At 49.0% G+C, this 18,708-nt stretch overlaps 2 protein-coding genes across 3 annotated transcripts in view; one reads left to right on the top strand and one right to left on the bottom strand.

Moving 5' to 3' along the window:
- RRP8 (ribosomal RNA processing 8) overlaps nt 1–13,897 on the top strand; it is a 50,627-nt gene extending 36,730 nt beyond the window's left edge. Inside the window, exons 8-10 of one of the 2 annotated variants that reach the window (XR_006341367.1) lie at nt 10,067–10,181; nt 11,372–11,483; nt 13,882–13,897. The gene's annotated coding sequence lies outside the window, so the exon portion shown is untranslated. Of the gene's footprint in view, nt 1–7; nt 8,520–10,063; nt 10,451–11,371; nt 11,484–13,881 lie in introns of those variants that run through there. The other variant, XR_006341362.1, reaches the window with a different exon arrangement.
- DNHD1 (dynein heavy chain domain 1) overlaps nt 1–18,708 on the bottom strand; it is a 62,534-nt gene that overhangs the window by 13,294 nt on the left and 30,532 nt on the right. Inside the window, 14 exon segments of the mRNA XM_043905264.1 lie at nt 3,482–3,584; nt 3,661–3,865; nt 4,065–4,273; nt 4,468–6,067; nt 10,058–10,346; nt 10,587–10,779; nt 10,953–11,139; nt 11,335–14,230; nt 14,332–14,429; nt 14,735–14,860; nt 16,635–16,842; nt 17,381–17,475; nt 17,866–18,064; nt 18,164–18,291. Coding sequence (XP_043761199.1) covers nt 3,482–3,584; nt 3,661–3,865; nt 4,065–4,273; nt 4,468–6,067; nt 10,058–10,346; nt 10,587–10,779; nt 10,953–11,139; nt 11,335–14,230; nt 14,332–14,429; nt 14,735–14,860; nt 16,635–16,842; nt 17,381–17,475; nt 17,866–18,064; nt 18,164–18,291 — 6,536 coding nt within the window.

Below are 18,708 nucleotides of genomic sequence, written 5' to 3' on the forward strand. Positions count from 1 at the left end.
TTCTCAGAGATCTGTGGCAAAATACATCCAAGTTTCCCAAGGAAGAAACCTGATGGTTACCCTGACTCCACCTCTTCTAGTCCCCAAAATCAAACCCATCTTCAAGAAAGGCCTTTCTGTTTTGTTTTGTTTTGTGTTTTTTTTTTTGTAGTTGTATTGTTTTTATTTTTGTAAGACAAGAGAGAACGGACGGAACAGGGCCCAACATCATCCCTCAGAACAGCTTCTGAGTCATATATTTGCCTGGATTCATTTCGAAAAGGCAGTTTCAGGGTCCGTGTTTCAGGAGACCCTCCAGGCTGTCTATCTCAGTGCAATCAGCTGAAAAGAAAAACCTCCCATCTGTTCACCACACAGAATGCAAAACAAACCTGTTTGGAAAATGCCTGCCCTTAAAACAAGAGTGAGGGCTTTAAAGATGCATTAAACACAGAATCTTCCAGGAATCCAGTTGGCTGCGGCTTCACAAAACCAGAAGCACAGAATAACATTTCCGCCACCGCCGCCGCCACTCACGTTCGGCCTGTTTTATCTCCAATATGTCTCTCATGTTTACTTCCATCCCCAAAACCATGACTCACACCCATGCTCTCTCACTCCTGACCTTTTGCACTGGCTTCCTAATAACTCCTACTCCCCCTCCTCTAATCTGCTTTTCATGCTGCAAGGCTATTTGGTTTTCTCAAAGACAAATATCATATCATCATGTCTCTTAACACTTGCCACTGTTGCATTTGGTTTACAATACCTCCGTGACCAGGAGGCTTCTGTTCATCTTTCCAACCTCATTTGCTTTTCCTCTCCCAGCAGTGTGCTCTCCAGCCATTCCTGACTTTCAGTTCCTCCAACCTGGCACACACACTCTTGCCTCTGGGCCTTTGCACCTGCTGTTACTTCAGCCTGCGACATTCTTCCCACCCCCCCTTTCATACCAAATCTCACCTGACCTTCAGGTATCAACCTTGATGTACTTCATTCTTGTGTTTACATATTTAAGGAATGCTTTTGGTGCTTACCAATGCCTCCGTGCTACACAGTGTGGTACTATGCTCTCTCTAGGAAGTTTTTTTACTTCTTTTTTATTTTTTTTTAATTATGAAAAGATGATAACACATTTACTAGAAACTTGGAAAATACAGAACAATGGTACATATAGTTCTACTGTATATTTCAATTATTTTTCAAGTAGATAAATTAAGATTTTTAGTTGGAGTTCAACATCAAGCTCTCAAAAATTAATAGAATAAATATACAGAGAAGTATAAGGATACAGTAGACCTGAAAAGCACTATGAACCAATTCAACATAACACTTATAAAATTTTAGGAAGTCTTTCTTGATACTTCAGAGCATCCTGGACTTGCTCTGTCATAATGCATTGTTTTGTAATTACTTGCACGAGCCTATATCTTCCAGCAAACTAGGCACCATGAAGGACAAGGAGAGTGCCTTATCTTTATCAGGAGGCCATCTACTATCAATACATGATGACATTTATTGGGCTCTAGCTATGTGCCAGCACTTTGAAGTACTTTACATGTAAAGGCCTCATTTAATCCTCATCCTAACCTCTCTGGATCTGAATTTTTTCATCTGTAAAATGGAAGAAAGAAGGGCCTCCTTAGAAAAGTGGAGGTGAGAATTCTGTCTACCTAGATGTAAGCATAAATGTCTCCTGCATTGCAGGCGGATTCTTTACCAACTGAGCCATGAGGGAAGAAGCCAGCATAGATGTAGACATGGACAAAAGTATTAATGAGTGCTCACACAAAAAATATGGAATTCAATTAAGCTTTGCTGAGCACAGTTATAAATAAATGAACCAACTGACTATGAAAGGGAAGAGAGATGGAGGGGTCCAAGATGACTCCTGGGGTTCAGCTTAAGTGACTAAGTGGAGGGTGGTGCCATTTCCTCTGGTGGGCAACTCTGAAACAAGTACACACAGTTATGGCTGTTAAGTGAATGCCCCTGAGACTATGAACATCTCTTATCCGGTTTTTGGGCTTCTTATGTTCTGATCCAGGGATTAGAGAATAATAGTTCCCCTAAACCATATCAAAAATCCCTGGTATTAATCATTTGGGGAAAAAGCAAGACCCGAGACAGAAAACTGGAATTTGGAAATCATGGGAAAGAGGACTCCTGTTCATCAATGAACTTAATTTTTTGCATCTCAACCGAGTCTTAATTTTTAATCTAAGCTAGTGATCCTCCAGGGCAAATGGTAGGAGGGCAACAGTACTATGGTGACTCCACAGGACTCAGTGAAAACCATGTGTGTAGATACTGCATAAGCCATGCCCCTGGGGTTGTCCAGCACCAAAGGATAACCCTGAGGACACCCATCTGAAGAAGAGGGTTAGGCATGGGGAGCCGGAAGACCTGAAACACTGGGAGAAAGTAAGCCATATTATCTACTTGTGAACTGATCACTAGTAACTATCTCACTGTAGTTACTCCTGAACCTCCATCAAAGTTTTGTGTAAGCAGGAAAGGGGAAAAAAATGCAATATCAGAATTCCTCTTATTAAAAACGAAACAAAACCAAAAAAAATGTCTATTTTGGGAAAGCATTTTTAACTGAGAGTGTTTGACTACAGAACATGTAATGATGCCACTGCTACCAATTTTAGCTAGATATGAGCGGTTTGTTTATTCAAAGAAGGAAATTGTTCTGTATAAGAAAGCAACAAGATTTAGAGTAAGGACTGGGAAAAAATCTCTTGTTACATGAGCATTGTCTTTGGGAAGCTCTAAAGGAAAAATAGGGTGACTGAATAGCATTGGGAGCAGTGCTGGGGAGATGGGACAGGGAGAGAAAACTCTGTCACTAGGAAATGCCCTGTAGAGGAAGGTGACGGGAAAACAGGACACTGAGATTTAGTAAACCATTTAAACCTATTTATGGTTCTGTTCTAAAATGTAAATTGCTCCCACTGCCATCACCCATCTGCATTTCCCCACCATACCTAACAGTGTACATTTTTGTATATAGAGTATATAAATTTGTATGTTTGGTGTATTGTGGAAGGGTACACTGCAGGATCAAAGGGGTATGGGAAGAGAGGACAGCTACAAGAGGTGTGCCAACCAGCAGTGAGCAATAGATAATCCAGGAGAAGAGGATTAAAGTGAGAAGGGACCATGAGGATGGTAATCCTGCCCCATCCCCAATGGGAATCTCTGCAGAGCTTGGGGAGCATACTGAACTTCACACAGTCAAGGTACTAGGGACAACCAGAAGCAGACACTTGGGTTTCATGCATTTAGAGGAATCAGCCTGATCTCAGATGTGCCACAGGGAACTTTGAGCCTGAGCTCTAGAGGAGGAGGCAGCAGGGATTAGAGACAGACCCTGGGGGAAGTGGGGCTCTCAGGAGACCAGAACTAAGGTTCAGTCTGGTTGGTTTCTGCAAAGTCATTGTTTGGGCTCCTGCTTTGACCTACTGTTCATGCCTCAAACTCCTCTCCCCCTTACCTTATGGGAGCCTTTCAGCTGCTCCTCCAAGTTGAAGACCAGGGTGGTGTGGGCACTGTGCTTCTCAATCAGCATCTTCAGATTTCGCAGGGCATTCTGTATCCTGAAGACACCGTGTGCCAGTGAGTGGACCTGAGGGAGTGGAAGGAGATACAGGGGAGGGGATGGGGGTCACTCACCGCTGGGCCCTGTTCTTAATGTGCAGGGTCATCCACTGCTGCTGCAGTACAAAGGTGTCCAGGAAGTCCAGGAAGGTCTTGGGGGTGACGAGTGGCAATTCAGGGCACAGGTGCCCCTGGTAGCTGGCAGCCGAAAGGTGGATGAGAGCCATGGCCTTGGCCACGCTGGAAACTGAGGCCTGGATGTCTGGGAACCTCAAGGGGTCTGCAACAGGCATGGCTTTAGCCTAGACTTGTGAGCTTGTAGGGGAAGAAAGGAAAGGGACCCTCTCTCCTCGCTCAGGAAGGAGGGCGGAAAAGGTGAAGGGAAGCTCAACCAGGTTATAGAGAGAGACTGACCCAAGTAGCAGTCCTCTTCAGAAGCTGGTCTAGATGGGGGGTGAGGACAGGTAAAGAGGGCTCACCGTCATCAAGGGGTGGGCTCTGAACACCCTTCAGGTGATGCTGGGCCACAGCGACCAGGGAGTCTTGGTCCCAGGGTTCATAGCGGTCAGTGCTGGCGATGGCCAGCTGAAGGAGCCTCAGGAAGAGGGTGGAGGGTAGCTGATCGTGGGCCTGGTCATCTCCAATCAGGATGAACATGTGCAGGTGGCTGCGTACCTGGTGGCAGAACCTGTGGGGCAGGAGCTCTGACACTGTCCTCCCCTCCGTCCCTGTTTGCCCACCCAGGTCCCCACCCCAACCTGCCCCCTCAACCCTGCTCCTCTGTGCTCCCTCAGTAGCCCTTAAGTTTTGTGGGGGCCTTTGGCCTTCGGCCAGGGTGGAGCCAGAGCAGAGCGACCCCTGGCTTGGGGGTCTTGGCCTCACCTCTGCAGCAGTATTTCCTTCTTGATGTTCTGCTTGGCAATAAGGCTGTCCCTGGGGAGATGTCCTTCGATGTTTTCCAGATCTGCCTCTGTGTATAGGTCAGGAAAACTGCCTGAGGTTGCCAGGGCCAGCAGGCGATGAAGGGTAGTATGGTCCACACCCTTGGGCACCAGCAGGGCCACCGGCTGGCCTAATATGCCAGCATGCCAGCTGACCTCCCTTAGACACCCGAGAATGGCCTCCTCTGATCCACACGGCAGACGGAAGAGGCGGGTCTGACAGATGCCGGCAGCCAGCGTGATGGCAGTACAGCGCCCGGTCCCCTGAGCCCCTGCGCGCAGGAGGCCGTGCTGCCGGGGCCTGGCCAGCACCCGGACCAGGCGGGCCACGTGCTGCGCCATCGAGTGGCACCGGGCGAGGTGGGGGCTCAGCCGCAGCTGAGCGGCTGAGGTGGCCAGCTGCTCCTCCAGGCTCACCCACTGGCGTTCCAGGTACAAGTTGGAGCTCTCAGAGTTGGACTCTAGTATCAGTTCCTGACTGAAGACCAGGTCTGAGGGCTTCTCCTGGGGCCGGAGTAGCAGCATTGGGAGCAACAAGGGTGAGACCATGTCTTCTTGGGCTGCCTTCTGACACAAGTTCTTAGATTTATTCGGCTGGAGTTTGTAGCTGGAGATCCTTGTGCCTTCCTCCTGGCTTATCTTCTGACTCATGCCTCCCATGGTCATCTTCCTTACTGGTGCTACGGGTGGTGCTGGATCATTGCACGGAGAGCCTGTGGTGACCGGAAGGTCGTACGGGGCCTCCTCCTCCTCCGTCTCACTCCCGCTGTTGCTCAGGTCCTCCCACTGAGCCAGCTCCTCTTCGGATTCCACTTCAGGCACCTTCTCTTCCTCCTCCTCCTCCTCCTCATAACCCTTGCCCAGGCTCTGGGGTGCCGGCCCACAGCAGAAGACATTCTGAGCTACCTCTAGGAGTAGTCTGGCACAGAAGGAGCGTTCCTTGGGGCTGTCCAGCCGGTCACAAAACGTTCTCTGTGCCTCATGCAACCAGAGGCGCATGATGTTGCGCGTGGCCATCATGATCATCAGGCGGGTGCCACGTAAGCCGGACACCCGGCGCAGGTGCTCCTGATGGTTGAGACAGTCCACAAAACCCCGGGAGCCCATCCTGATGGGCAGCAGCTGCAGGCTGCCCAGAAGCTGGCTCACCGAGTGCATGGAGAAGCGGTAGTGTGGGCGGAGGGGTGAGGGCATAAAGCAGTTGCCCACTGCCTCCCAGGCCTCCAATGAGGCCCGAACCAGGGCTCTTGCTAGAACACTCTCCCGCTCCACAGAGGGGAAGCGCTCGAGCCAGGCCTGCATGCTGGGCACGTGCCTGCTCAGCAGCATGGCCTGGGTCATGCTGCCCAGGGCCAGCACTGTGAAGAGCCGAGAGAGGCGCGGGCACAGCGGCCGCTCGCAGAAGCCTGGCACCGTGGCAGTGGCCAGGAAGTTGACTCCAGGCTGCAGCGTCTGCAGCTCCAAGGGGCTGTGGGTATACACCGTGCCGTCTATGGCCTGACGCAGAGTCTCCAACAGTGGCTGACAGCTCTTCTCTGGGTCTGGGGGCCATGAACAGAGAACACCCGCGTGAGGCCGAACGACAGTGTCACCCTGCTCCTCCTCTCCCTGCCTCTGTGGGTCTGCTCCTGGCGCACATGGGGTTCTGGGGAAGTTTATGCATCTGGGGTGTTGGGACTGGGTCAGGTCTGAGGACATTGTTCTCTCTCCCTAGAAGTGAGTGATTTTTTTTTTTCTTCTTCCCCAAATCTTACCTCTAAGACCAATGACATATTCATTAACTGAAGGTTAGTGAACAGAAAGGTTTGGAAACCTGATCTGACCATAGTAGAGGGAAAAGTGTAGTCACCACAGTCAAAGATAATGGAGTTATATCTCATGCAGGCTTTTATAAAGTCAACTTTATTGAGAAATTATTTCTATAAAATAAAATGTACACATTGTAGATAGTTCAGTGAGTTCTGACAAATGTATATGCCCATGGAACCACGACCCCAGTGATATTTAGGACACTTTCATCACCCCAGAAATGTTCCTTCTGCCCCGCTCCAGTCAATCCCCTATCACACTGTCCCAGGAATTTCTATCTGATCTGATGTCTATCATTATGGATTAGCTTTGCCTATTCTAGAACTTCATACAAAGGGAATCATACAGTATGTGGTTTACCACGTCTGGCGTCTTTCACTCAGCATGATTCTGAGATTCATCTATATTTTGTGTCTATCAGTAATGTGTTCTGTTTCATTGCTGAGTGATATTCCATTATGAAAATATCACAGTTTGTTGATCCACTGGCATTGATGTACTTTTATGTTGTTTTGAGGTTTTGACTATTCAGAATAATGCTGCTATGAACATACATGTGCAACTTTATTTGAGAACATACACGTGCTTTCATTTCACTTCGGTAAATACCTGTGAGCAGAACTGCTGGGTCATATAGTAAACATACATTTAATAGGGAAGAAACTGTCACACTTTTTTTCCCCTATAGTTGTATCATTTGCTCCTACCAGCAAAGTGTGAGGGTTTCAGTTGCTCCATATTTCACAATTACTATCAGTCTTTCTACTTAAACTCTTTCTAGTAGGTGTGAAGTACTGTCTCACAGGTTTTACATTTGGAGTTCACTGATGCATAACTGTATCAAACACATTTTCATGTGCTATTCATCACTCATATATTTTTCTTTTGTAAAGTGTCTATTCAAAGTTTTTTGTCCATTTTTTAAATGGAGTTTTTCTTACTGAGTTATAAGAGCTTTTTTATGTTTTCAAGGTACAGAGCTTTGTTAAATATATGTATCATGAATTTTTTCTATGGATTTTTTTTTCATTTTCTTAAGTGTCTCTTGAAGGGCATAGGTTTTAAATTTTGGTGAAATATAGTTGTATCCTAAGAAATCATTGCTTCTAGCCAACTTCACACAATATTTTTTTAAGATTTATAGTTTTAATTTTTATACTTGTCTATAATCTATTTATAATTGATTTTTGTGAATGTTGTGAGGTAGGATTCAAGATTCTTTTTTTTTTTTTTTCTTCACACATACATACAGCTGTTTCTACCCCAAGAACTGTACTTTCCCACAGTGAATTATCTTGGAACACTTGTTGCAATCTTTCAACACTTGTTGAAAACCAAATGACCATAAATGACCATATATCAGATTCATGATTCTGTTTCATTAGGCTGTATCCATGTCCTTACATCAATATTGGTATCTATTACTCCATTACTGTAACTGTGCACAGTAAGTCTTAAAATCACTAGTTTAAGCCCTCCAACTTTCTCATTTTTCAAAGTTGTTTTGGCCCTTCTAGGTCTTTCGCATTTCCATCTAAGTCTCAGAAAGAGTCTGTCAGTTTCAAAAAAAAAATAAAATAAAATAAAAATATAAAACAAAAACAAACAAAAAAACCAAGACTTCCTAGTTTAGACTGGGACTGCATTGAATCCATGGATCAATTTGGGGAGAATAAGCACCTTAACACTGTTGATTCATCTGATCTAAGAACGTGATATATTTCTACATTTACTTGATTCTCTTTTATCTCAGCAGTATTTAGTAATTTTCAGTGTGTATCTTTCACTAAGTTTATTCCTAAATACTTTAAGCTTGTACATGATATTTTAAATGATACTTAAATTTTTTATTTCTGATTGTGTATCATTAGGATATAGAAATAATAATGATTTCAATAGATTGACTTTGTAGGCTGTGAGCCTGCTAAATTCACTTATTTATTCTAATAGTTTTGTAGTTTTGTTTTTGCTTTTGGTAGATCCTTAGGACTCTCCATGTAGTAAATCATGTATATGCTAGTAGAAATAGTATTACTTTGTCTTTTCTAATTTTAAAGGCTTTTCCTTCTTTCTCTTATTGTATTGATAGCAGTCTCTGTTCACTATTGAAAAGAAGTAGTGAGAGCGGACACTCTTGCCTTGTGACTGACCTTATGGAAAAAATGTTCAATATTTCACAATCAAGTATGTAACTAGCTATAGATTTCAATAGATGCCCTTCATCAAATTGAGAAAATTCCTTTCTATTCCTAGTTTGCTGAGAGTTGCCATAAATAGTGTTGAATTTTATCAAATGCTTTTTCTTTATCTACTAGGATGATCTTATACTTTTCTCTGTTATTCTAATGTCATGCATTACACCAATTGATTTTTGAATGTTGAGTCAACTTACATTCTTGAGATATACCCCCACTTGATGATAATGTGTTGCTGAATTTTACTTAATATCTCATGAGGATTTGTTTTGCATTTATATTTATGAAAGATCATGGCCTATAATTTATTTTCTTGAAATATCTTTCAGAACTTGGTATTAGGGTTTGGTGGCCTTATCAAATGAGTTGAAAAGTATTTACTCCATTTTCTGAAAAATTGTAGGTTTCCATTTTTTTCCTTAAATATTGGATATAATTGAACTGTGCAATAACCACCCAGGACTGGGAATGTTTATTATTATGAATTCAAATTTTTAATAGATCTATAGGGCTATTCCTTTCTTATTCTTTTTCTTCTTGAGTCATATTTTGATAAGGTGTGTTTTTCAAGGCATCTATCTGTTTCATCTGAATCACTAAATTTATTACTATAAGTTTTTCTAAAAAAAAAGTTTCTACAATATTCCCTTGTTATTCTTTTTAATATCTTTAAAATAAAACCTCTTTCATTCCTGATATTGATAATTTATATTTTCTCCTATTTTATTTCTTGATTTGTGTTACTTGGGGATTCATTTTATTTACCTTTTTAAATTTTTGCTTTGCTGATATTTTCTATTGTTTGTGCTTTTTATTCTATTTCATTGATTGCTGGTCTGATCTTTATTATTTATCTCCTTCTAATTATTTTAACTTTCTCTTCTTTTCCTAGATTCTTTTTTTTTTTTGTTTTGTTTTTTGTTTTTTTCTTTTCCTAGATTCTTAAGCTGAAAATATAGATCACTGATTTCAAGTTTTTCTTCTTTTCTAATCAGGCATTTCAAGCTGTAAACTCTCTGAGCACTGCTTTAACTACATTCCACAAATTTTGATGTGTTTTCATTATTATTCAGTTCAAAATAGTTTCTAATTTCCCTTTGAGTTTCTTCATTTATGCATGAGTTATCTAGAAGTGGGCAGTTTAATTTCAAAAATTGGGGGATTTCTAGTATCTTACTGGTTTTTATTGCTACAGTCAGAGAAAATATTCTGTAAAAGTTAATCCTTTGAAATTTGTTGAGACTGATTTTATGCATAAAGTCTATCTTGGTGGATGTTCCATGTGCACTTGAAAAGAAAGTACATTTTGCAGTCAGTGGATATAATGTTCTCTAAATGTCAATGTGGTCAATACTGCAAGGGATGCAAGGGACGAGATTATTCGGTGAGCATATGTAGACTGAGAAGATATTGAGAGTGGAACACTCAAGTCTGGTCTGTAGGTGTAGGTCTCAGAGTTGATAAATATAGCTAAGGATTTTACAGTCAAGAGAAAGGACGATGACTCCTTCCCTCCCGACTCCTCACCGGAAGCAGCCAGGTGGAGATCCTCCAGCAGGAAGAGGAGAAAACCTTTAGAATCCAGGTGCCGCCCAATCCATGGGCTGGCTTGTGATTGGCCCTGGACCGCCCGGCTCAGCAGGAGGCGAAGGTGGGTGGTACTGATGGCGGGGTGAATGGGGCTGTTTATGTAAGGGTGCTGTGGCTCCACCAGCGCTTCCACGAAGGTTGTCTTCCCTGTTGCTGCCTCTCCAGCCAGCAGCACAGGGTGTCCCTCTGACAGAAGCAGGTCCACCACGTACAAGAGCCGCTCGGTCTGCAGGACGGGAGCAGGGCTTACTGTGGCAGCTCCTGGCTAGCACAGTAATCTAGCCTTAGGAGGTCTTATGGCAGGCTTATGTCAAAGCTGTATTTGCAGAACACTTCATGTATTCTTGTGATTTTAAAAATGGTTCAAGGAATGGGAGCAGGCAGCCCTTAGCTATGCCGAGGACATGTACACCCCAAGATATCTCTTTGAGCCCCAACGCCAGCTTCGGCCCCACTGTCCTCACACCTGGGGAGAAGGGGAGAAGGTGCCCTGAGTTCCCTTGATGCGGCTGCCCAGGTATTGGCCAGTGAAGGGAACCAGTGTCCCATCTTCGGGGCACACATGTAGATCAAACACCAAGTCTGAGGGTGGCAGCTCAGAGTAGTTGGAGAGGCAACTAATAGAATCCTTCAGGAAGGTGTCATAGAGGGGCCAGAGCCTGCTCAAATGAACATACAGGTGAGAGTGTCATATGGTTACAACAGTTCCGTTACACTCAGTTCCATACACTCACACACCCCACCCTTCTCCAACAATGGTGCCAGGGTTTGGACACCCATGGGTCGTTCCATTTCTGCCCTCTCCATCTCCCCCCTCCACCCCTGTAGATACCTGGAGGGAAGGTGGGCTCCAAAGCCCCAGATCACAGCAAAAAGAAAGCTGCTGATGGCCAGCAAGTGCTCCCTGTGCTTACTAGGCACGGCATCACTGTCAGTCTGGTTCTGGTGCAGAGAACTGGTTTTTGAGGCCTTGATGCTTCGAGCCACTATACACTTTGAATCATTATAGCTGAGGTCCTCTGTGAAGGTCACCATGGCCAGGAAAGGAGCCCCAGGAGGAAAAAAGAGGAGGGGGTGGGGAAAGACAGTAGAGGTTGGCTGTTACTTCTCACCTTCAGTCCCAAGACCCAAGTCCACCTAAGAACCTGGGCCAAAAGCTCCAGCTTATATCCCCACTATCCTCCACACAGCTCTCAAATCAGTCCTGCCTTCACCTGGGATATGTGCCTTCTCCTCCTCATCTATGCGCAGGTGTGCGTTGAGCAGACAACGCAAGATGCGGGCCAGGCTGGTGACTTCAGCCACACCTGGGCAAATGGGCCGCTGTCCATGTACCTGCAGCAGAGAGCTAACACCCTGGCAGGTGAGGAACTGGAACGTGGCGGGCACCAACCCTTCAGCCAGGTGGCTGAGTTCAGTGACAGTCTGGGGCTGCAGGCGGTACTCACGGGGCAAGGCTGCCATCAGGACGCTCAGTATACCCTGCCAAGTCTGCTCCCCGCCACACCACACCAGGGCACAACGGCCCACCACTGTGGGGGCCATGCCTGTGGTATCTCCCACTTCCATCAGAAGAAAAGTACCTGGGGGTCGTGCTATTTGCTGACCATTGGGGAGGCTAAGCTGTGGGGGGTCACCTAGGAGGCAAGTGATAGGGTCCAGCCAGGAAGAACTGGAAGCTCCATCACATATTATCCAGTGATGAATCCCCACTGATTCCCGTACCTGCCCCCTTGGGCCCACGGTCCTACACCGACTGGCTTCACACAGCAGCCTGGGGAAGACACCACTGTGCCAGCAGGGGCCCTCCAGCCATCCCAGGAACTCCTGAGGGCTGAGGACGCCTGGATACAGGTGAGTAATTTCCACAGGCTGGCAGCTCTGGGTTGTGGGGTCCTCCATGGCCGCCAGCCGATTCTGGATCTTAAATAAGCTGTGCCAACATGTGGTCTTGCCACTGCCTGCCGGGCCCAGGAGCAAAATGCCTGAGGCCTGGTCCAGGGCCTGGCTTAGTTGATCCAGGGACCCCAAAATATCAGGACTGGGATGCAGGCCTCCCTGCCGTAACTCCTCCACCAGCAGTGACTTCCTCAGCCTGGGGGTTGCAGGCTCTGCCAGCACCTGGGAGGCGGTGGGAAAGAGCCCACAGAGCAGCTTCTGGAGATCCTGCAGGTGGGCCCCCTCCAGGAGGCTGAACAGTGGGGAGCGCAGCAGGGTGCGCAGCAGGGTGGCCTCCTCCACGGTGGCTAGGCTGCGGGACTGCTCGGGCTCGGGGTCCTCCTTGGTCACGTTCAGAGCCTGTATCGTGTCTTCTAGCACTTTCCTGAGGAGGGGTAGGCGGCAGGGCAGGGGCCCAGACACCAGCTCACGCTCTAGGGAAAAGAACTTGGATAGGCGGGTCGCGATGCGGGGGGCATCCCGGATCCCTACACCCAGCAGGGTCAGCTCTGCAACTTGCTGCAGGTCGGGCAGGGTCAGCGCCACGGGCCGCAGCAGTTGGCGCAGGTTGGTGGGGATGGCAGGGCTCAGGGCCCGCAGCGTCAGGAGGCAGCCGTAGCCAAGGCGCATGTCCACGTGATGTCTCTCAAAGAACCTGCTGCCGAGGAGCCAGGGGTGGGTGGGGTCGACGGTGCTGGTACTTCGGGAAGCTTCCTGGTACAGCGGGGCATAGAGGTGGTGCAGTTTGGCCAAGCGCTGGCCCAGGGCAGAGAGCAAGCCGAGGGGCAAGTGCTGAGCTGCTTCTAACAGCAACCAGGCTCCTCCCTGCAGGGCACCGTTCAGGTAGTTGCTCAGGCTGCGGGCCTCCATCTGTGGCAAGCAGGGCATCACCACCAGCTGGCGCCCCAGGGCCTGGGCCAGGCTCTTTACTATGGCTGCCTTGCCCACACCACGGGGGCCCAGTAGGGTCCCGCAGGCCACCTCTTCCAGGGCTAATAACAGCGCGAGGGCTGGCCGCTCGGGCAGCAGGCTGGGTAGGGACCCCAGTCGGGGACCCAGGTACTCATAATTGTATAGGAAAGACCGACCCAGCACATCTATCCAGCATGCAGCTGGGGCCGGAAAGGTCTCAGTAGACACAACAGTCTTGAGACCCTGCAGGGGGCTTTGGGGTGCAGTATGAGGGGAACCCAGGTGATACTTGAGTTGGCGGACCCAGTGGAAGTCTGTCAGTCCACTGACCTGGTGCTCTTGCAGCAGCTGGGCTATGTCCCGGTGGGTTACCGCCATGGCCAGCAGGGCACTTAGCAGGCTGGTCTGGCGGACAGAGGGCAGGGGCTGCTCACTCTGAGAGTACCTCTGGGCCCGAAGAAAATGCACCAGTACCTCTAGCTTGCGCACATGCATGGGAACCATGGCCAGGGTCCTCCCTTCAAGCAGAGCCTCCTCCATGCTGGCCCGCCATACCACCTCCTCCGCCACCAGCACACACTGCCACGGGAAGGCCTGGACTAAGTCCAGCCAGTGCTGGACATACATCTTCAGGGGTAACTGGGTTTCCTGGGGCAACTGGTTTTCCTGCTTGAAGGCCTTGTCCAGGGACGGGCCCAGAGCAAGACGGGCAGCCACGCAGTCCTGCAGCTTGTGCACCAGTACCAAACGCAGACTCTCCTCCAGGGAGGCCAGCCACTTGGGGAGATCAGGATGCAGAGGAAGGGACCCCTGCAGCTTCACCTCCTCCCCACCCCCCCCGAAGACCGCGAGCGCCTCCACCTGAGTCTGTATGCTTGGGCTTGACTCCGGGTCATCCGTGTCTTTTGCAGTTTCGCTGGACTCGAAGCTCACGGCGTGCACATGAGGAAAGCAGCGTCGTGCCCACAGCTGGGCCTCGCAGGACTCCAGTGGGGCAGCCAGCAGGGCCACGAGCTCACTGTCGCTGAGGAAGAAGAGGCGGGGGAAGTGGGCACGCACGGCATAGAGCACGCTCTCCAGCTCCATAATGATGCCCTTCAGGTCCATGGAACCCTCCTGCAGCAGTTGTTGCAGCTGCTGGCCTTGGAAGAGAGGGTTCCGCTTGGCACTGGGCACTATGAGTGACAGAACCAGGGGGTCAGCTACAGAGATCTGCATCAGGGTCCGATACTGCTCATCCATGGCCTCGAAACGGGTGCTCTGTGGTGAGAGAGGGCGAGGGTGAGAGCAGCCCCCCCACCCCGACCCAGAGCCCTGCTGTTCGGCAGCACTGATCCACCCTGCCACATCCACTTCCCTACCAGCTCAGGACTGGGAAACTGGATCTTCATCTCATACAGAACTTTATTTAGGAAGATCCACTTCTGCTGGAAAGTCACCCACACCTGCAGCAGGGCACCTGTGAGGGCAGTCAGGGGAACAATGGAGGGAGACTAGGGTTCTAGCTTCTGCAAGAGGGACCAGCCTCCTCCTGCCCTCTTGGGATGCCCTACCCCAAAAAAAACTGCTTAGTAGGACCCCGGGACCTTGCACGAAGGAGAGAAAACCTGCAACGTGAATAAAGACCTGGTCACTTTAGCCCAAGAAGTGGCTCTGAAGGTGGTGCTCACTCTGTCTTCCCCCACCCAGCAGCTCTCTCCCCAGCCTTCTGGGTCATCTCCCGTCAGGTCCCACCTATCAGCCCAGCTAGAGGCCTGCACTCACTCAGGCCATGCATGATGGTCACCCACTCCAGAGCAATTCTGTTTAAGTTTCCTGACTTCTGGATGGCCAGGATCTTGAACAACACCTGAAGGCTTTCATGGATAGAGTCCTGCAGGCTGCTGTAATCTAAGGAAGAGTGGACTTGAGCTGAGCTAGCAATCAGATGAGGCAAGGGCACAGGCGACTGATACCCAAAACACACTGAAATGCACAGATCTCAAACTATTCTCTGGAAGATACAAACATTTTTTCTTCCACTAGTTGAACCATACGCTCACCAACAGTCAGTGTGTTTGCAAAACTGTTTATATGAGTTCTGTTTATTATGTGAGTTATATTTTAATTATAGAATTTAATCTAGTATTATGTTAATCAATGAAATGTGGGTGGGGAAAGAGTTGCTGGTTCTATAAAAACTATTGAAGCCTTCAGAAGTAAAGGTAAACTATTAAAAAATAAAGGCATGATGTTAAATTAGGTATGCATGCTGTTGCTTTAGTCTTGTCCAGCTCTTTGCAACCCTATGGACTGTAGCCTGCCAGGCTCCTCTGTCCAAGGGATTCTCCAGACAAGAATACTGCAGTGGGTTGCCATGCCCTCCTCTAGAAGATCTTCCCAACTCAGGGATTGAACCCACATCTCTTTACGTCTCCTACACTGCAGGCGGATTTTGTTTTACCACTAGCACCACCTGGGAAGCCCAAATTAGGTATAGACAAGTCAATTTTTTAAAACTGTGAAATTATAATAAAACTCTAGAAAAATTCTGGACTCAGATAGCTTCATAAGTGTCTTCGTGTCACTTCTCAACTTTCAGAAATGGAAAGTGGAAATAGCAGACAACGTATTAATACTACAAAGGCAGTGAGGAACCTCTTATCAGTTGGCTGCAAATCAAAGAAAAGCTCTTGTCCTTAGATTAAAAGGTTAGTAAATAAATGTACATTATATGATTTAAGCTAAAATAAAAATCTTAGGCCATGTATGCATATTTTATGATTGACTGCCCTATTCAATGAACTTTTTGAATCCTCTGGCTGGGTTTTAATTAGACTGGATAAGAGGATTTCTCCTTTCCTGGCAGTTCCCTAATTCTACCATTTTGGGTGCCTGGACATACACTGCTCCCTCTGTCCGGCAAGCCCTTCTGCCCTTGCATGTTTAGCAAACCCGCACTCCTTCAGAAGTCAGCGTGAGGCCTTTTCCTAAGGAAATGGAAGATTTCTCTCAGTCTCCTGCTCATTTCAAGTTGCTCCTCCTTCTGATGGCTCAGTGGTAAAGAATCTGCCTGCCAAGCAGGAGACCTAGGTTCGAGCCCTGGGTTGGGAAGATCCCCTGGAGAAGGGACCAGCTACCCACTCCAGAATTCTGGCCTGGAGAATTCCATGGACTGTACACTCCATGGGGTCGCAAAGAGTCAGACACGACTGAACGACTTTCACTTCCACTTTTTCACTGCTCCATCTCACACCCATCTTTGTTCTCTTGTCCCTGTCTGGGAGTTCACAAGAGACAGGACTTTGGTCTAATAATCTCAAGAGTCTCCTGAATTTGGCTCAAAAGAGGCAGGTGAGTTTGTTGAGGGAAGGGCAAAGGAATGAATGAGCTGGTGCAGTCTAGAGAACACAGCGTTGAACACTGGGGAGATGTGACCATAAATAGGGGAGACCTTTGCTGAAGAAGCCAGACATTGGGCAGGAGAGAGGGAGTGAGGGGCTCCCAAGAAGATTAAGACTGTGTGGGAGCTGCATGGAAGATACGTCTCAGAACAGATGAATGGCTCAGGCCGTCCAGGAGGGCAGGGGCCCTGGCTAGAGAAGCCAGGTCTGGCAGAGCTTGGTGGATGAATATGGCCCTCACCCTGTCCTGCTGTCTCTGGGCCCTAAGGGCTGGGCCTCACCTGAGAGGATGAAGGTGCCGCTGTCCTTGCCCACTACCAGCCACTGGGGGCTGCGGGACGCTTGCCTCTTGGAGCGCTCAGAGACTGGGGACTCGTAGGGCACGTGCAGGATGAAGTTGAGCAGTCGCAGCTGGCGTGCTTCCCAGGCCCGCCGCAGCCGCAGGAGCGCCTCGTGGGCATGATTCCGTATGTTTTCAGTCCTCCAGAGCTGGAAGAGCCGGAACTTAGGAGCCGAGACTGGGGGATGGCTCAGGGGATAGCCCTGGAGCTTGGACTTGAGGGCCAGGGCTCAGGAGAGTGCGGGTCTCAGAGAGGGAGAGCAGGGTCATTGGCTTCAAAGGCAAGCCGCGAGCATCACACTGTGACCTAGGGCTGCTGCCCTGAAACCCACTCTTTTGCAAAGCTCTGGCTGAGCAGACAAGACCTCAATCAACTCATGCTCTTTGGGGACAGGGTAAGTACTGGGGGACATCTGCCATCCTGTGTGCCCACCACTTTGGGGCTGCCGCCCACTTCCTTCCCCTGTAGAGGAGGGACATACTCTCAGTCATGGAGAGTCTGGAACCACCCATCAGATCCCCATACTCCCCAGGCAGGCTAGCAATCTCAATCCCCTCCCCACAGACCAATATCTGCTGTCCCCCTTGTCTCAAGGGGCTGCTGGGTCTTAACTGGCTCTACTAGAGCTTAGCAAACAGGCCTTGGGCTTGAACCCCTCCTCAGTGGGGTTGTGGGGGAGGGTTCACCTGATTGATTCGATCTGTAAATTCCAGCAGCGGACAAGAGAGCAGCTGGCCCACTGTTAGGTGCTCTATGCTGGAGAGACTGCTTAGCCCTAAGGCTGGAGGTGGAGGGACAGCAAGTCAAAGCAATACTCCGTCTTTGGCAGAGCCCAGCCGAGCCCAGCCTAGCCCAGCCCAGACAGCACATCTCAAAGTATGACATAGAGGCAGGAGCCCAGAATCCAAGGTCCAGAGCACAATTCAGAGTCCAGAACTAAGACTCCAGCCTAAGTCCAGCCCTGGGCAGCAGAGAGGATCCACGGGGTAGCGTGGGAGGTTAAACATGTTTGTCTCAGTGAGGGGAAGGAGGCTGTGGTCCATGGGGAAAGGTCAGGGCAGCCCAGGGAAGAAAGATGCTTCCCCAAAAAAGCCATAGAGAAGTGAGTTGTCCCATTGTTCTGACCCTATGTCCTTCCCTCCCCCAGCCCTCTGACTCTATCCAAACCCACCTCGCAGGAGTGCTTGGCAGTTGAGATTCTGCACCTGGAGGCTGCCCAGCTTGGTCAGCAGGGGAAGGAGGCTGCGAAACTCCTCCAGCATGCGCATGCAGTGCTGCAGAACTGGGCTATGCAGCCCCAAGGTCGCGCTCACCCGGGCCGCCTCTGTCAGCCAGCCGTCTGTCTTCTCCTGGGCCAGAGCCAGATTGAACTGTAGGGGGAGAGGCACACCGGCAGCTGGAGACCCTCCCACCCCCACCCCCGGAGATGCTTCACCCCCGCGGAGGGGCTCCAAGGAGGGCGTCAGCACCTTGGCAAAAGCCATGCACTTCCATTCACTGATGTTTTCCGAGATGACTCGGTACAGGTGCCAGATGTGCTGCTGCTGCACGATGGGGCGGGTCCCACAGACCGGCAAGGGCACAGGACTCTCGTCCCCTGTGGGATAGGCCCGGGGGCCGGGGGGGCATGATCAATCAAGATCCCAGAATGACAGAAGGGAGGGTCCTGAAAGTGCAGGGGACGAGGTGGGGGTGGGGATGGTGTCCAAAACTGTTCAGTACAATAAACCAAGGGAGAGGTAGTCCAGGGAAAGAAACTCTAGGAAAACGTGATAGGGAAGAAAGGGAAGGCGTCCTCCTCTATTGATTCGAGTTCGTCTCACTTATGCCACTTCAGCCACAGCACCCTTCACTATTGCTCAGATACACCAGCCCTGCTCCCTCTTGCTGAGGGCCTTTGACTGGCAGCTCATTCTTTCTGGACTTGGCTCACTCCCTCACCACCTTCGAGTCCTTGATCAAACGTCAGTTTCTGAATGAGACCTAGGCAGTGTCCCCCCATTAAGAACTGCTT

The sequence above is a fragment of the Cervus elaphus genome, chromosome 1, assembly GCF_910594005.1.
Source record: "Cervus elaphus chromosome 1, mCerEla1.1, whole genome shotgun sequence".
NCBI lineage: Eukaryota > Metazoa > Chordata > Mammalia > Artiodactyla > Cervidae > Cervus > Cervus elaphus.